The sequence below is a fragment of the Chlorocebus sabaeus genome, chromosome 20 (genome assembly GCF_047675955.1).
Source record: "Chlorocebus sabaeus isolate Y175 chromosome 20, mChlSab1.0.hap1, whole genome shotgun sequence".
Taxonomy (NCBI): domain Eukaryota; kingdom Metazoa; phylum Chordata; class Mammalia; order Primates; family Cercopithecidae; genus Chlorocebus; species Chlorocebus sabaeus.
In genome coordinates, this window is record NC_132923.1 from 6,787,587 (window position 1) to 6,805,617 (window position 18,031).

An 18,031-nucleotide genomic window follows, 5' to 3' on the forward strand; every position below is an offset into this window, starting at 1 on the left:
TTTACATGTTACCTCCTTTAATCCTCTCCATAGCTCTGAAGTATTATCCCTATTTTACAAGCTCTAGGCTAAAAGGTTAAGAAGCTGGCCTAAGTCATAGGCCAGTGTTCAGGAAAGGAGTGAAGCAGTTGTGTTTTTGGGTTTTGTTGTTGTTGCTTTTTTGGTTTTTTTGTTTGTTGGTTTGAGATGGAATCTCACTCCATCACTCAGGCTGGAGTGCAATGGCACGATCTCGGCTCACTGCAACCTCTGCCTCCCAGGTTCAAGCGATTCTCCTGCCTCAGCTCCTGAGTAGCTGGGGTTACAGGCGCACACCACCACTCCTGGCTAACTTTTTGTGTGTTTTTAGTAGAGACGGGGTTTCACCATGTTGGTCAGGCTGGTCTCAAACTGCTGACCTTGTGATCCGCCCATCTCGGCCTCCTAAAGTGCTGGCATTACAGGCATGAGCCACTGTGCCCGGCCAAGCAGTAGTTTTAAATCCAAATCTTTTTGCTCTGCTGTTTTGCCTTTTGAGTAAGAAAAATGATTTTGGCCGGGTGCAGTGGCTCATGCCTGTAGTTCCAGAACTTTGGAAGGCCGAGGCGGGTGGACCACAAGGTCAGCAGTTCGAGACCAGCCTGGCCAATGTGGTGAAACCCCATCTCTACTAAACACAAAAATTAGCCTGGTGTGGTGGCACCTGACTGTAATCCCAGCTACTCAGGAGGCTGAAGCAGGAGAATCACTTGAACCTGGGAGGCAGAAATTGCAGTGAGCCGAGATCACGCCACTGCACTCTAGCCTGGGAGACAGAGTGAGACTGTGTCTCAAAAAAATAAATAAATAAAATAAGGAAAACAATTTCAATCCCTGGTTCTGCTTGAGCTGACATTTGATGAAGTCACTGTACCTCTCTTGCCTCAGTCTCCTCATTTGTGAAGTGGGATTTCAATGCCCTACTTCAGTGGCCAGTGCCACTGGTGACTGCAGAAGGCCCCATGATGTGAGTGTTTTGTACACCATCTGACTGGACCACATTCAGAAGCCCTTAAACTCCCCTCCCTGCCTCTTCCCTCCTAGGACCTCCTGCAGCTCCAGTATGAGGGTGTGGCTGTCATGAAACTCTTCAACAAGGCCAAAGTCAATGTCAACCTTCTCATCTTCCTCCTCAACAAGAAGTTTTTGCGGAAGTGACAGAAGCAAAGGGTGCTACCCAAGCCCCTCTTACCTTGCTGGATGCTTTCTTCACCACTGCGCTTCCCTGCAGACACCCAGACCTCAGGACTGGGCAAGGCCCAGGGATTCTCACCTCTTCCCCAGCTGGGAGGAGCTTGTTTGCCTGGCCACAGACAGTGTATCTTCTAATTGGCTAAAGTGGGCCTTGCCCAGAGTCCAGCTGTGTGGCTTTTATCATGTATGATAAACCCCTGGCTTTCCTGCCAGATGGTAGAACATGGACCTTGGCCTGGGAAGGCCATTATTCTTGTGTCTGCTACTGCCCTCCCATGGTCACCCCAATATTACAAGCACTGCCCCAGCGACTTGATTTCACCTCTGTGTTCCTTCTCTTTGCACTCGCACAAAGCCAGGGCCAGGCTCCCCATCCCTACCTCCCACTGCATCAGCAGTGGGTGTTCCTGCCCTGCCTGAGTCTAGGCAGCTCTGCTGCTGTGATCTGCACACCCTTCAACCCCGGGCAGGGACTGGGGGGATACAGTGTGTGTTAGTGCCCACGTGGCATTGTGGCACTGTTGCCCCCCGTGGCAGCATGGGCAAGTTGACCTTCCATTAGCCTCAAGTCTTGTTCTCTTGTTTGTGGTCTGTTTAATATGTGGGTCACTAGGGTATTTATTCTCTCTCCCATCCTTACACACCGGATCATTGTGCAGCCTTAATCAGGGTTTTAATGCTTTCTTTTTTTTTTTTTTTTTTTTTAGCTCAAAGAGAGTTCTCATTTTTGCCTATTCAAACTAATATCCATGCCATGTTTTATACCTTGGATTTAAAGTCACCTTAGGTTGGGGCAAAAGAGTCCTCACTCATGTTTAAGATCTTGTTATTTCAGCTTCATAAGATCCAAGAGGAGTCTTTCCCTTTTCTCTTTTACCCTCAGGATTCTCATGCCTTACAGCTGACTCTTCCAGGCAATTTCCATAGATCTTCTGTCCTGCCTCTGCCACAGTCTCTGTTGTCCCCACATCTACCCAACTTCCTGTACTGTTGCCCTTCTGATGTTAATAAAAGCAGCTGTTACTCCCACGTCTGTTGTTAACCCTTATTTCATTTTCTGTGGAGCTGGTCTTTAAGTTCTGGAACTCATCTTCCCTGAGAGAACTGGGGAATCCTTCCTGCAGCCTCCCCCAGCCCTCTGCCTGCCTCTGGTGTGGGCCCACTCTGCCCGCGTGAGCTGGTAAAAGCTTAATGAGATGTGGCATTTATTCTCTCTTCCCTCTCCCAGGGGACAGAGAGGAGGAAGGAATGCTTAGGTTTCGATTCTGTTTTTATCGGCCACTCTGAAGACTAAAGATGAGAAGGGAAGCCACTCTAAATTCGACCCCACCCATTTTACACACAGTTCCAGCAGGTTCTTTTCCTGAGCTTTGGGTGGTGATATCAAAGGTGCTTAAGCCATAACTCCTTAGGTATTGTAGATTCTACACTCTGATCAAGATCTCCTTTCCGAGGGGAAAGCTCACTCCTTTCCTCCTTGCTTTCAGAAAGTAGGGAGGGAAGTCTGTTGGGGAGGGGACAGTAGAGACAGACACCTGCCCTGACATCTGAACTCCCAGGCAGCTCCTATTGGGGACACACCTTTGCCTGGTGCAGTCTGCCTCCTTCTACTCCGTTCCATTCTGTCACTCAGGATCTGTCTTGCTGTCACATCCAATCTCAGTCACAGCCTCTCCCCCCCTTAACGTGTCACAGCAGACTTCAAGTACTGCCTTGCTCTGGGTGACAGTGACATTTACCAGTAGATCCAAGTTTCTACATGTGATCAGTCATCATTAAAAATCTCATACTCACCAAATGGCTGCAATGCTCCCCCACAATCACATGATCTCAGCCATATATACCACATATAGAAAAGTCACAATAGCTACCGTTACTGAGAGTCTATCGTGGGCTGGGATATTTACATACATTTACTCCTCACAACAACCCTGCAAAGGTGGTTGTGGTCTCCATCTTGGTTTAACATGATGAAACTGAGGTTCAGAGTTGGATCTGACAGCTACCCAAGGCTACTCAGCTGGAAAGGAGCAGAACGGGGCTTTAAACTCAGGCCCACCAGATATACATTCCCCAGCATTTTTTCTCTTCTCTGAGAGAAACATTTTTACTTCCTTCAACCTCCCCTTTCATGACACTCTCAAACTCCCTGCACACTCCACTCTGCTGTGTGTCCCTGATAAGCTTGAGCTCATTAATGTCCTTGCTAACCTTCAATGCCCAATCTGAGATACAGTCTCTTAGCTCCTATGGATGGGATTATATGCCAGTGGAACCTCTTTGGAGGACAATTTGGGAATATAAAAAATATAAGTGCTTCTTAGACAAGGTGGCACGAAAAAAATTAAGTGCAGGGTGCCAGGATAATTCAATAGTCTTTTCAACAAATGGTGTCAGGACAACTGGAAATCCACATGCAAAAGGAGGCAGTCGAACCCCTACCCCACACCATATACAAAAATAAACTCAAAATGAACCACAAACCTAACTGTAGGAGATGAAACTATAAAACTCTTTTTAAAAAGGCCAGGCATGGTGGCTCACACCTGTAATCCCAGCACTTTGGGAGGCCAAGATGGGAGGATTGCTTGAGTCCAGGGAGTTAAAGACCAGCCTGGGCAACATAGTGAGACTCCCATCTCTAAAAAATGTAGGTATTTTAGGCCAGGTGTGGTGGCTTACGCCTGTAATCCCACCACTTTAGGAGGCCGAGCTGGGTGGATCACCTGAGGTCGGGAGTTCGAGACCAGCCTGGCCAACATGGAGAAATCCCGTCTCTACTAAAAATACAAAAATTAGCTAGGCATGGTGGCACACACCTGTAATCCCAGCTACTTAGGAGGCTAAGGCAAGAGAATCGCTTGAACTCGGAGGTGGAGGTTACAGTGAGCCGAGATCACGCCACTGCTCTTCAACCTGGGTGACAGAGCAAGACTCCATCTCAAAAAACAAAATAAAAATAAAACTTAGAAGAAAAAAAATGAAAAAACCCACAGAGTGGGAGAAAATATTTGCTAATCATATATGTGATTAGGGATTTAGATCCAGACTATATAAAGAACTCATAACAATAAAAAGACAACCTAATTAAGAAATTGGCAAAGGATTTGAATACACATTTCTCCCAAAAGAACATATACAAACGGCCTTTTTTCTTTTGAAATGAAGTCTCACCCTGTCACCCACACTGGAGTGCAGTGGCGTGATCATGGCTCACTGAAGCCTTGATCTCCTGAGGCTCAGGTGATCTCCTACCTCAGCCTCCCACGTAGCTGGGACTACAGGCATTTGCCACCATGTCCAGCTAATTTTTGTATTTTTTATAGAGACAAAGTATTCGCCATGCTGCCCAGGCTGGTCTTGAACTCCTAGGCTCAAGTGATCTGCCCTCATTGGCCTCCCAAAGTGCTGGGATTACAGGCCAGGGCCACTGTGCCTGGCCATCACTAGCCATTAGAGAAATGCAAATCAAAATCACTATGAGATCCCATTTTACTCCCATTAGGATGGCTAAAATAAAGCAGACACAATAATCAGTGTTGGTGAGGATGTGGAGAAATAACTCTCATGCATTGCTGGAAGGGTTAAAACAGTGGAGCCACTTTGATAAACAATTTGGCAACTCCTCAAAATGTTAAACATAGAGTTATCATGTGACCTAACAATTCCTCTCCTAGGCGTACATCTAACAAAATTGAAAGCATATGTCCACACAAATATCTGCACATGAATATCTATAGCAGCACTATTCATAATAGCCAAAAAATGGAAGCAATCCAAATGGCCATCAACTGATGAGTGGATAAACAAAAGTGTTATCTCCACACAGTGGAATATTATTCACCTATCAAAAGGAATGAAGTACTGACACATGCTACAACGTGGATGAATTTGAAAATGTGCTGCTAAGTGAAAGAAGCCAGACACAAAATGCCACATACTGTATACTTTTATTTATGTGAAATGCCCAGAATAGTCAGATCCATAGGAACAGAAAGTAGGTCAGTAATTGCAAAGGCCTGGGTAAAGGGAAGAACAGCGAGTGACTGCTAATGGGTATGGGCTTTCTTTTCGGGGTGATAAAAATGTTCTGTAATGAGTGGTGATAGCCGCACAACTCTGAGTATAATAAAATATCACACAATTATATACTTTAAAAGGGTGAATTGTATGGTCTGGGAATTATATTTCAATAGAGCTTGTTTTTCTTAATGTAAGTGCACATACCCAGCAAGGACTTTTTCCTGTGGATATACTTGGATACGTGGGCATAGAGCTCTGGAGGATTTGTTGCAGTATTGTTGGTATTGGCAATAAACTCAGTAGGGCAGCCACGCAATGGAACATTATGCAGCCAATAAAAATTATCAGCTGGAAGCTGGGTATGGTGGATCATGCCTGTAATCCCAGCACTTGGGAGGCCAAGGCCAGAAGATCGCTTGAACCCAGGAGTTCAAGACCAGCCTGGGAAGGCCAGGCATGGTGACTTACACCTGTAATCTCAGCACTTTGGGAGGCCAAGGCGGCCGGATTACCTGAGGTCAAGAGTTCAAGATTAGGCTGGCCAACATGGTGAAACCCTGTCTCTACTGAAAATACAAAAAAATTAGCCAGGCGTGATGGCATGCACCTGTAGTCCCAGCTACTCGGAGGCTGAGGCAGGAGAATGGCGGGAACCCGGGAGGCGGAGCTTGCAGTGAGCCGAGATCGCGCCACTGCACTCCAGCCTGGGTGACACAGCGAGACTCCATCTCAAAAAAAAAAAAAAAAAAAAAAAATTTAATCCTTCAACAAATATTTATTAAGTGCCCTCTGTGTGCCAGACACTGCCCTAGGTACTTGGGATACATCACTGAACAAAGCAGACATAAATCAATGACCTAGTGGAGCTGACATTGCAGCAGAGAAACACAAACACAAAGGCCAGGAGTTCGAGACCAGCCAGGCCAACATGGTGAAACCCCAGCTCTACTAAAAATACAAAAATTATCTGGGCGTGGTGGTGCGCACCTATAATTCTAGCTATTCCAGAGGCTGAGGCAGGAGGATCACTTGAACCTAGGAGGCGGAGGTTGTCATGAGCCAAGATCATGCCACTACACTCCTGCCTGGGTGACAGAGCATGACTCTGTCTCAAAAAAAAAAAGAAAGAAAGAAGTGCCTTGGAAAAAGGAAAAACAGGGTAAGGGACATCAAGGGTGGAGGACAGGAGTAAGGGATGGGTTGCGATTTTAAACAGGGTGACCAGGAGAGGCTTCCTTGAGAAGGCAACATCTCAGCAATGACTTGAAGGAGCTAAAAGATGAACTATCTGGAGACAAGGTCTAAAAAGTAAGGTGGAAGGACAGATCTGATATAACCTTGTAGGCTATAACAAGGTGTGACAGATACCACCAAACACTCACCAAAAACTCCATTTACTCTGCTACATTTCCCAATCCCCTTGCAGTTAGGCAGAACTATATGACTAGTTTAGGCCAATGAAAGGTGACTGAAGTACAATGTACCATTTCCATGCTTAGGCAATAAAAATCCCATATGAGTCCAGGCACAGTGGCTCACACGTATAATCCCAACACTTTGGAAGGCTGAGGTGGGAGGATCACTTGAGCCCAGGAGTTCGAGGCCAGCCTGAGCAACATAGCAAGACCCCATCACATGTTTTTTTTTTGTTTTTTTTTTTTTGAGACAGGGTTTCAGTCAGTTGCCCAGGCTAGAGTGCAGTGGCATGATCAAGACTCACTACAGCCTCAAACTCCTGGGTCCAAGCAAGCAATCCTCCCACCAAGTAGCTAGGACCATAGGCATGTGTCACCACATTCAGCTGATTTTTTTTTTTTTTTTTTTTTTTTTTTTTTTTTTTTTTTTTGGTAAAGACAGGATCTCCCTATATTGCTCAGGCTGGTCTCAAACTCCTGAACTCAAGGGATCCCCCAACCTCGGCCTCCTAAAGTGCTGGGATTACAGGCATGAGCCACCATGCCTGGACCTACTTTTTTTTTTTTTTTTAAGAAAAAAAAAACTTTAGAAGTATAAAAAGGCTGGGTGCGGTGGCTCACACCTGTAATCTCAGCACTTTGGGAGGCCGAGGCATATGGATCACCTGAGGTCTGGAGTTTGAGACCAGCCTGGCCAACATGGTGAAACCCTATCTCTACTAAAAACACAAAAAATTAGCCAGGCATGGTGGCGGGCACCTATAATCCCAGCTACTTGGGAGGCTAAGGAAGAAGAATCACTTGAACCCGGAGGGCGGAGTTTGCAGTGAGCCGAGATTGCGCCATTGAACTCCAGCTTGGGCAACAAGAGCGAAACTCCATCTCAAAAAAAAGAAAAGGAAATAAAAAGTATAAAAATCCCATATGCGATTCTCTGATCATTCTTTCCCAGATATGGTATCTGTGTTCCTGATGGCGCAGCTACAAGATGGTAGAGCCTCTGTCAGCCTGGGTCCCTGAGTGACTATGTGGAACAGAGCCTCCCCTACTAACCTGAGTGTGATATGTGTCATGAGCTATCACCAGCTGGTAGCAACCTGGAAAGACAGACAGTCACTATCTGCCACTGAGACGTATTACGTTAACCTACTGAGACTTGAGGGAATGGTTACCACTACAGCATAACTTAACCCATCTGGCCCGATACAGAAGGGTTGGACTTTTTTACTCTGTGTTAACTGAGTCAATTGTTACTTTGAAGAAGGGGAAGCATCATTGATTAGTTTTTATTTATTTGATAATTAGTGAATGCAGCAGGTTTTCTTTTCTTTTCTTTTCTTTTTTTTTTTTTTGAGATGAAGTATTGCTCTGTTCCCCAGGCTGGAGGGCAGTGGCACGATCTCGGGTCACTGCAACCTCTGCCTCCCAGGTTCAAGCAATTCTCCTGCCTCAGCCTCCCAAATAGCTGCGACTACAGGCACATGCCACCACGCCCGGCTAATTTTTGTATTTTTAGTAGAGCCACGTTTCACCATGTTGGCCAGGCTGGTCTCGAACTCCTGATCTCAAAGGATCCATGATCCACTCACCTCGGTCTACCAAACTGCTGGGATTACAGGCATGAGCCACCGCGCCCAGCCCAGCAGGTTTTATTTTCTAAGATGTCCATAACAAAGTCTCCACTCCTTCATGCTCTTCTTATAGGGGCATTATCCATCATCCCATTGAGAGGGAGCATCCACAGCCCCTCCCTTTGAATCTGGGAAGGCCTCTAACTACAGTGAAAGTGAGATTATGTGACTTATGGCTTCCACCTGGTCCTAAGGGCCATTTGCTCTGGGAACCCTACTGCCATGCTGTGAGGAAGCTGAGGCCACATGGAGAAGTCCACATCTATATGACGTTTCTGTTGATCTTCCCAGCTGAGGTCCTAGCTGACAACCAGACATATGAGGAAGCCTTTGAGATGACTCCAGCTGCTGTCTGCAACCACGTAAGAGACCTGTCAAGCGACAACTGCCTAGTTTAGCCCAGTAGAGCCCAGGACCATAATAATAATGAAAGAATGTTGTTTTAAGCCTCTAAGTTTTAAGGTGGTCTGTTACATAGCAATAGATAAATGGAAGAGTGGAGCTGAACATTTGCCACTGTTTCAATCTAATATAGTCAAGTGTTTTTGCACCAATAAGCCACCTTCTTGCCAAGTCTGCCTTTTCTCTTTCCAGACAAAAGTGCTAACCAGGACAGGGCAATGTATGGAGCTACCAGTGATATCTCTCCAAGCTGATTCAGATTTATTAACAAGATTTTCTGGGTATAACTGTTCCATTAACACACAGTAGGCATTCACTGACTATTTGTTAAATGAATGAGTAATGCTGTCCATGTTCCTGCATCTTTTAAAAAAGATAATATAATCAACCTAATAAAATGCTTTCATAAAATTCAGATGCATTATGCAACACTCCTCAGCAATACCAATCTATTAAACCCTTTTATTATAAAAAGCCTACAGCAAATTTTTCTTTCCTGAGTTCCCTTTTCATTAAACAAATAAAATAATGTATATATCATCTCAATGTAAAAGATTCAAGTCATATGTACAAAAGTAAGGTAAAATATATCTGCATCTTCCCCAGAAATAAACTTTGTTGTTAATTTCGTATAGATCCTTCCAGGCCTTCTTTCTATACATTTGCCCTCATATATATGTTCATATAGTGGCAGAATGTATTTTCCAAATATGGCCACAACATTTCCCATTCCATGGGCTCTTCCAAAACCCTGAGGTTTGGAGCCTCCACACGAGGTGGAAGGCTCTGTCCTCTGCCCTAGAACATGAGCAGGACTCTGTGACTGCCTCCACTAATGTATGACAGTGATGCTCGGTGACACCCAAGGCTAGGTTATAAAAAGCAATATTGATTCCCCTTAGCTCTCTATCTCAGGATAATGCCTTCGGAGCCCCAGTCCTCCTTGTAAGAAGGCTGGCTACCCTAAAGCCCCCGTGCTGGAGAGACCACAAGGACCACGAGGAGAGACCAAAGACAGAAAGAGACTGTAGCTGTTCTGGACGCCACCTGCTTAAGTGTTCCCAGGCTCGGTGGCAGACATGTGAAGAAGACTTTGAGACCCCTGATCCAAACCTTGTCAGACTGCAACAGCACGAGACCCTGAGGGAAAATCACCTGGTGGAACCCAGTCAATCCCCAAAAACAAAAGCAGTCATTGCTGTTTTAAGTCACTGAGTACAGATAGTTGATGAATACACACATACCTATACATGCTTATTTACATAGTCTATTCTATAGATTGCACAGATAATTACTTTTTTCTTTTCTTTTTCTTTTCTTTTTTCTGAGACAGAGTCTCGCCCTGTCATCCAGGCTGGAGTGCAGTGGCACGAACTTGGCTCACTGTAAGCTCTACCTCCTGGGTTCACGCCATTCTCTTGTCTCAGCCTCCCGAGTAGCTGGGACTACAGGCGCCCGCCACCACGCCTGGCTAATTTTTTGTATTTCTTAGTAGAGACAGGGTTTCACGGTGTTAGCCAGGATGGTCTCGATCTCCTGACCTCGTGATCCGCCCGCCTAGGCCTCCCGAAGTGCTGAGATTACAGGTGTGAGCCACCGTACTTGGCCTTTTTTTCTTTTTTGAGATGGAGTTTCACTCTTATTTCCCAGGTTGGAGTGCAGTGGCGCGATCTCGGCTCACTGCAATCTCTGCCTTCCGGGTCCAAGCAAGTCTCCTGCATCAGCCACCTGACTAGCCGGGATTACAGGCACCTGCCACCATGCCCAGCTAATTTTTTTTTTTTTTTTTTTTTTGGTGTGTGTGTATTTTTAGTACAGATAGGGTTTCACTATGTTGGTCAGGCTGGTCTCAAACTCCTGACCTCAGGTGATCCGCCTGCCTCAGCCTCCCAATGTGCTGGGATTACAGGCATGAACCAGCACACCTGGCCCTAATTTTGTATTTTTAGTAGAGACGGGGTTTCTCCATGTTGGTTGGGCTGGTCTTGAACTCCCGACCTCAGGTAATCCACCCGACTCGACCTCCCAAAGTGCTGAGATTACAGGCGTGAGCCACCATGCCTGGCAGCTGCTTCTGTCTTTCTTTCTTTTTATTTAGTTATTTATTTTTTTGACAGATTCTCACTCTGTCACCCAGACTGGAATGCAGTGGCGTGATCTCGGCTCACTGCAACCTCCACCTTCCTGGTTCAAGCGAGTCTTGTGTCTCAGCCACCCAAGTAGCTGGAATTATGGGCACCTGCCACCACGCTCAACTAATTTTTGTACTTTTAGTAGAGACGGGGTTTCATCATGTTGGCCAGGCTGGTCTTGAAATCCTGACTTCAGGTGATCTGCCCGCCTTGGCCTCCCAAAGCGCTGGGATTACAGGTGTGAACCACCACGCCTGGCCTGAGACTTGCTTTTTTCACTAAACAATTTGTCTCTGGGACCATTCTGTCAGTGGGCCCAGATCCAGTTCATGCCTCGTCAGACTGTGCAGCATTCCATAGCACAGATGTTCCGTAACACGGCACAGACGAGTTTCAAACATCTTTGGCTGTGGCCCGGCTCTTCAAAGGAAAGCTTAGTTGGAAGCCCACTGTGTAAAACAAGTGAACGAAGCCACGGGGCAAAGGAGGCAGAACCCCGCCCTGAACAGTGCCCTCCAATCCTCTCCTGGAGGAAGAGGTTCCTGAAGGAACTCTTAGCTTTCCATGGCATCTTTACAGTCACTCACCTATTTATAGGGTTCAAGAACAGGTTACGGGCTAGGCACAGTGGCTCACGCCTGTAATCCCAGCCCTTTGGGAGGCTGAGGTGGGCGGATCACAAGTTCAGGAGTTCAGGACCAGCCTGGTCAACATGGTGAAACCTTGTCTCTACTAAAAATACAAAAATTAGCCAGGCATAGTGATGCACCCCTGTAATTCCAGTTACTCACGAGGCTGAAGCAGGACAACCGCTTGAACCCGGGAGGCGGAGGTTGCAGTGAGCTGAGATCGCGCCATTGCTCTCCAGCCTAGGCGACAGAGCAAGACTGTCTCAAAAAACAAACAAACAAACAAGCAAACAAAAAAAACGAGCAGGTTATGGCAGTGCATCTCAGTCTTGAATGTACATTTGAATCACCTATGCCTCTTGTTAAAGTGCCAACTGTGATTCACAGGTCTGGAGTGGAGTGGGATCCTCTGACGTCCTGACAATCTCCCAGGTGATGCCCATTTAGCCAGGGACTAATTAGTGAACCCCATCTAGCTCCTGATCGTCCCTCTTTTTTTCTCTAGCCTTCCACAACAGTCGTGGGAATGAAATCCCAGAGTTTTGAAAATATCTTTCCCTCTTCTTAAAGATTAGAACCTCCTATTTTCATCTATAGTATTTTTACACCTCTTCTATTCTCCAAAATTCTTCACACACCAGGGACAATGCCACCACAACCATCTGGGCAAGTTCCCTCTGTGCCTCTGGTGAACTTCACAGGGTGGAGATAGGAAGTCACTGAACGAACGGGGCTGTAGATTTGATTCTCACATTTTCAGAACTCCAATTCTCTTATTTCCACTTTAAACATCTGTCTTAGGAGAGAAACGGGAAGAAAATAGGAGTTGGGAGTTCTATTCACTCTGTCATCTGCCACCGTTACTCTACCTGCTCCAGCAGAGGTCCCTTTTTTGGCTTTTCTTGATACTCTTGCTCCAAAAATGACTCCCCTCCCCTGGTTCCCTCCTCCCACCCATCACCCCCCACCCCCTTGAGAGAGAGAAAGGGTCTTTTGCTATCCTTTTCCTGTTCTACAAACCTCTGCCAGGCTTTGGGCTTCCTGATACTATACCAACAGATTTGCACCCTCCTGAACTTGTTCTTGGTTACCTCTTCCTCCTTCTGTAGAGGACGGAAGGAGAGGCGCCATCCACTGCTGCAAGGCAACGAAGTACATTGCACATAGTTTACATGATCTATTGTAATTCTGGCAGCACTTCATGAACATTGCTGTCACATAATCATTGAGAAAACTGAGACTCAGAAAGGGTGAGTGACTTACCCAAGGTCACACAGCTGGAAATGACTGAGCTGAGATTGGATCTCAGGTCTGTTTGACCCAATCTTCTCTCCCCACCTTCTCCAAATCTGAGCAATTGAGAGGTCCCTGGGTGACTGGATCTTTCAGTGCCCTTTCTGTCTCATTAGCACTTTATTTATTTATTTATTGAGATGGAGTTGTTTAAACATCTGTCTTACGAGAGAAACGGGAAGAAAATAGGAGTTGGGAGTTCTATTCACTCTTGTTGCCAAGACTGGAGTGCAATGGCGCGATCTTCGCTCACCGCAACCTTGGCCTCCCGGATTCAAGCGATGCTCCTGCCTCAGCCTCCCGAGTAGCTGGGACTACAGGCATGCGCCACCATGCCCAGCTAATTTTGTATTTTTAGTAGAGACAGGTTTTCTCCATGTCGGTTAGGCTAGTCTCAAACTCCTGACCTCAGGTGATCTGCCCGCCTTGGCCTCCCAAAGTGGGGGGTTACAGGCATGAGCCACTGCGCCCGGCCTTCATTAACACTTTCAACATTGAATTTGTGAGGGTATTATCCTAACAGTACTCTATGGGTTGAAATCCCAGAGCCACTCACTTTGTGCTGTATGAACATGAACATCCTCCTTCAGTTTCACCATCTGTAAAATAAGGCTGATCGTTCTTTGTCAGATGTCAGACAAAGTATTATGGGCTATTGTCTGATGATGAAATTAGTGCACACAATGCCTTTCAGAGTGCCTGGCATAAAGCAGGAATGAAAGCAAAACAAGCCTGTGCCCTTCTTGTCCTCAACTTGGCATCTTTCTCGTGGGCCTCACGTTGCCCCTATGTCTTCTCGGCAATGCAGCCTCTGGGGTGTGTGAGATGGAAGACTCAAAACTTCCTAGCCCTTAGTGAGAGAGGGAGAGGGCTGAAGCACACCCTGTTCCCTGCGGAATTTGGGGACAAGTTCCAGGATGGACAGCAAGAAGCTATTCACCAGTATGTGCAGCATGTGTGAGTGTAGCGTCTGATGGGAGAACAGGAGCCTGCCAAGATACCAGAGAGGAGACGGGCACTGAGGAGGAGGGGCTGGGTGTCCGCCACCACGGAACACACCCCTCATCACTTCCCCAGCACCCTGGCTGGCAGGTCATGAGTGCTTGATCCATTCTTGCTGAATGAAGGTGCCCTCTTCTGGATAGGGGTTGAGGCAATGGAGGAAGTGACAGAAAAAGGGAGGCAATGACCCTCTGTCAACCCTGAGCTGCTCCTCACATTTACAGGCCCACAGGCCTGTTAGAGATGCAGTGAGGCAGGTGACAGGGTCAATAGACAAGTCTTTCCCTCTTGATCATTACCTCACTCAAACTCCAGTCCACCAAAAATAATAATAATAATAATGAAAGAGAAGAAAAATAACAGCAAATAGTGCAGCACTTCAGCTTTGAGGACACTGAGACTTCCAGCAGATGGCTGATGGGTGCAGGGCCCATGCTGCCCCACCACCTCCCTTCTGTGTAGGCTCCTCAGTAGCCTCTGTGACTGGGAGGCTGGTCCAGGGTCCAACTGGCTTCCCTTCCCATTCTGTCACCTCCCTACCAAGTTTCCTCCCTCAGGTCTTTGCACTTCCACAGAAGTTCCTACCTTTTAGCAGATGGGCAAGTCCTCGACCTTCCTCCAAGACTGGTGTGAAAGATGCTCACCCTTGTCCTTCATGCCCTAGCCCTTGCCCTCTCCAACTCTCAGTCCATGGAATGTCACACAGGTTCGCATGCACAATCGCAGCCTCCCGGAGGATTGTGAGCTAACTCAACAGGCTTCCTGAGCGATGGGTCCATACCTCTGTAACTGTCTTGGGGAGGCTGGGAGAGGGAGCCTTGAGCTTGGTCAACCCTTTACTGTCTCCCTGCCTCCCCCATACCGTTGGTGACAGGGTCTTCTCCTAGGACCTCCAGGTGCACAGCCTCTCGTTGCTTAGTGACGGCGTACCTCTTCCCCATAGCTCAGCAACCTCCCACAGCAGCTCAAAGAGCAGCCGTGAAAAGGAAAGCTGAGCTGGACCTTGCAGGAGCTGCCACTGCTGCTGACGGAGATGTGTGGGAACAAACCCCAAAATAGGCCTGAGTGTGAAACCCAAGGCTCTTTTTAAACACTCAGGTCCCACACTGACTCTTGGAAAGCCCTGCCATGCTCCCCTGTCCCCGGCTTCTGCCACGCTGCTGCCTTCCCCCACCACACTGGGCCTTTTACTCCACTTCTGTGCTCTTGGCTGTCTGCCCCTCTGTCTGCCCTGGGTCTCTGGGTCTGCTCCTGGGGTCTCTCCCTCTCTTGGGGTTCAAGTGTCACTTTTGCTGCCCCTTGTCCTTCTGCCCATCCTATAACTCCTGTCCATGTGTGGGTCTCTGGGTCTCTGTGGCTGCCACAGCCTCTCTTGCCCTCCTTCTTGCTCAAGCTGTGTAACTGCCAGTCTCTTCCTCGCTGCAAGAATCCCCTCATTCCCACCCCCAAGGGCTGCTCACTGTGATAACCCCACATTGCCAGAACCACCATGACTATAATCCTCTGTTACTACCTTTTTAGGAAAGGCCTGTGGTAGGAGGGGTCACAGAAGTGGCCCTCAGGGAGACCTGCCTTTCTCACTTAGCCTGCCCTGTGCTTCTGTTTCAGTGGAAACTGACATTGGATTTCAGCATAGTCCAATTAGAAGAAGACCAGGCCCGGCTGGGCACGGTGGCTCACGCCTGTAATCCCAGCACTTTGGGAGGCCAAGGTGGGCGGATCACGAGGTCAGGAGATCAAGACCGTCCTGGCTAACACGGTGAAACCCCATCTCTACTAAAAATACAAAAAAATCAGCCGGGCATGGTGGCAGGCGCCTGTAGTCCCAGCTACTCGGGAGTCTGAGGCAGGAGAATGGTGTGAACTTGGGAGGCGGAGCTTGCAGTGAGCCGAGATAGCGCCACTGCACTCCAGCCTGGGTGACAGAAAAAAAGAAGAGGACCAGGCCCAGGAAAGAAAAGAAGGACTACCTTACCTCCATCCCTTCAGCTACCATGTCAGAGTTCCCAAGAGAAGCTCCTGAAGAGGCACAGCGCCTGTGACAGCCAAGAACTGCCCCACCCAGAACAGTGTTCTCCACCCCCAGCTGATGGTGATGCCACCCGAGGGCCTGGTGCCATCTTCCGGTCTCTGTGTTCACCAAACTAGTCCTCTGCCATCCCATCTCCCTCCACTGCTGATGCTTGGGTCTAACAATATCATCTGCGGGTGAAGAATCCTGAACTAGGGAGTAGGTTGGCAAAGGGACAGCTGACAATAAGTATGGCCAGAGTCAAGTGGGGGGTGGGGTGGAGGACAGTCCTCAGGCAAGATAGGGGCTGGAGGGGTGCTGAAGTGAGGGCACGAGAGAGCTTTGGGAGGGAGGCCTGGGTTCTGCCTTCTAGCAGAGGAAGCAGCCAAACAGCAGAAGGAACTTTCAGGCCAGAGGCCGGACCAAGTGACCTCACCCAAACACTGTGGTCTGCTGCTATTGCAACCTGGCGAGTCTCCCAGCTCTCCTGGGTCCCCAAGTAGGAGAGCTTTTTATAGTTCACTCCCCAACTTAGGTTTGAATAATTAAACAAGACGGACAGAAATAGCAGCCGGACAGTGAAGGCAGGTTATTTTGGGGTTTTCTGGAACACAGGGCTCCTGGGTGTCACCCCACCCCTGCAGGGGGGCGGAGCTAACATCAAGGCTGATGGGAGATTCCTGTGGGGGAAACCCACCCACACCCCCAGGGTTCCTTGTGTTGAGGAGGTTGCTCTCAGCCAGAGGAGGGTCTCACCACTTCTTCCTCCTCCTCAAGGAAAGAGAGGGCTCTCACTGCCTTCTGATCATAGCTATTCTCCTGGCGGGAAGTCCCTCCTGTTGTCTGTCAGGGCTTCTACTTCAGAGATGGTGACAGATATTGAAAATCAGATCGATAAGCAGCTGCAAGACAGGCTGAACAAGGACAAGGTGGCTACTGCTCCTCTGGCCAAGGAACTGGAACCAGGTGATAGGAGGTCTTGTCCCCCCCTCCACTATAATCACTGGGGAGCTGTGGAGGGAATGAAGGTGGGGTTGGGGAGTGGGAACCAGAGCTAGGGACAGGAGAGGAACTGGCTGGGGGTCAGGAGTAAGATGAGGCTCCAGAGAAGAAAAGCTCAAATGTGGGTTAGTGTTTGGATGAAAAACTCCCCTTTTCCAGCTCTCTTTTAGTGTCCTCTGTCCTTGACAGAAGCCCAGCCTGGGTTTCTTGGGACAGGGTTTCAGTAGCTAAACTGGGGATGAGGAGAGGTCAGAAGCCCCCTTCCCCACCCAGGTCTTCATCGCAGACCAATCCTTTGTGGCTTGTTTGCATAATACAGTACTTTTGGTTCAACTGTAGAGATTAACCTCAACTCTACCTTGAGGTTCTACCACAGAGCCTTAAAACCTGGGGCACAGAAGGGGCACAACAAGTGGTAAGGGGGTATTTATAATGTTTTCTTCCTTTGGATAACAACTTCAGATTTGAGTTTGGAGGTCAAATTTCAGGGAATACTGAAATTGTTCACGTATTCATTTAATTTTTAAAATTTTTATTTAAAAGATGATGTCTTGCTGTGGCCGGATGCAGCGGCTCATGCCTGTAATCCCAGCACTTTGGGAGGCTGAGGTGGGTGGATCACAAGGTCAGGAGTTCAAGACCAGTCTGGCCCATATGGTGAAACCCCATCTCAACTAAAAAGATAAAAATTAGCCGGGTGTGGTGGCACTCACCTGTAGTCCCAGCTACTCAGGAGGCTGAGGCAGGAGAATCACTTGAACCCGGGAGGGGAGACGGAGGTAGCAGTGAGCCGAAATTGTGCCACTGCACTCCAGCCATCTAGCCAGGGCAACAGAGTGAGACTCCATCTGAAAAAAAAAAAAAAAAAAAAAAAAGACATGTTCATTCATTCTAAAAACTTTTTTTCCTCCTTAAGACGGAGTCTCGCTCTGTCGCCAGGCTAGAGTCCTGTGGCACGATCTCTGCTCCCCGCAACCTCTGCTTCCCCGGTTCAAGCGATTCCCCTGCCTCAGCCTCCCGAGTAGCTGGGACTACTGGCATGCGCCACCACACCTGGCTCATTTTTTTGTATTTTAGTAGAGATGGGGTTTCACCATGTTGGCCAGGATGGTCTTGATCTCCTGACCTCGTGATCTGCCCACCTCGGCCTCCCAAAGTTCTAGAATTACAGGTGTGAGCCAACATACCCGGCCTTTTTTTTTTTTTTTTTTTAATAGAGACAACGTCTCACTATGTTGACCAAGCTGGTCTTGAACACCTGGCCCCAAACTCCTGACCT

The 18,031-nt window shown here is 47.8% G+C and overlaps 1 protein-coding gene across 5 annotated transcripts in view; it reads left to right on the top strand.

Moving 5' to 3' along the window:
* Window positions 1-2,241, top strand: part of IQGAP3 (IQ motif containing GTPase activating protein 3) — a 46,017-nt gene extending 43,776 nt beyond the window's left edge. For all 5 annotated transcript variants that reach the window (XM_037997758.2, XM_007976783.3, XM_037997759.2 and 2 more), the window contains one exon: window positions 1,063-2,241. In XM_037997758.2, coding sequence (XP_037853686.2) covers window positions 1,063-1,176 — 114 coding nt within the window. In that variant the 3' untranslated portion in view covers window positions 1,177-2,241. The remainder of the gene's footprint in view (window positions 1-1,062) is intronic.
* The last annotated feature ends 15,790 nt before the right edge of the window (window positions 2,242-18,031 follow it).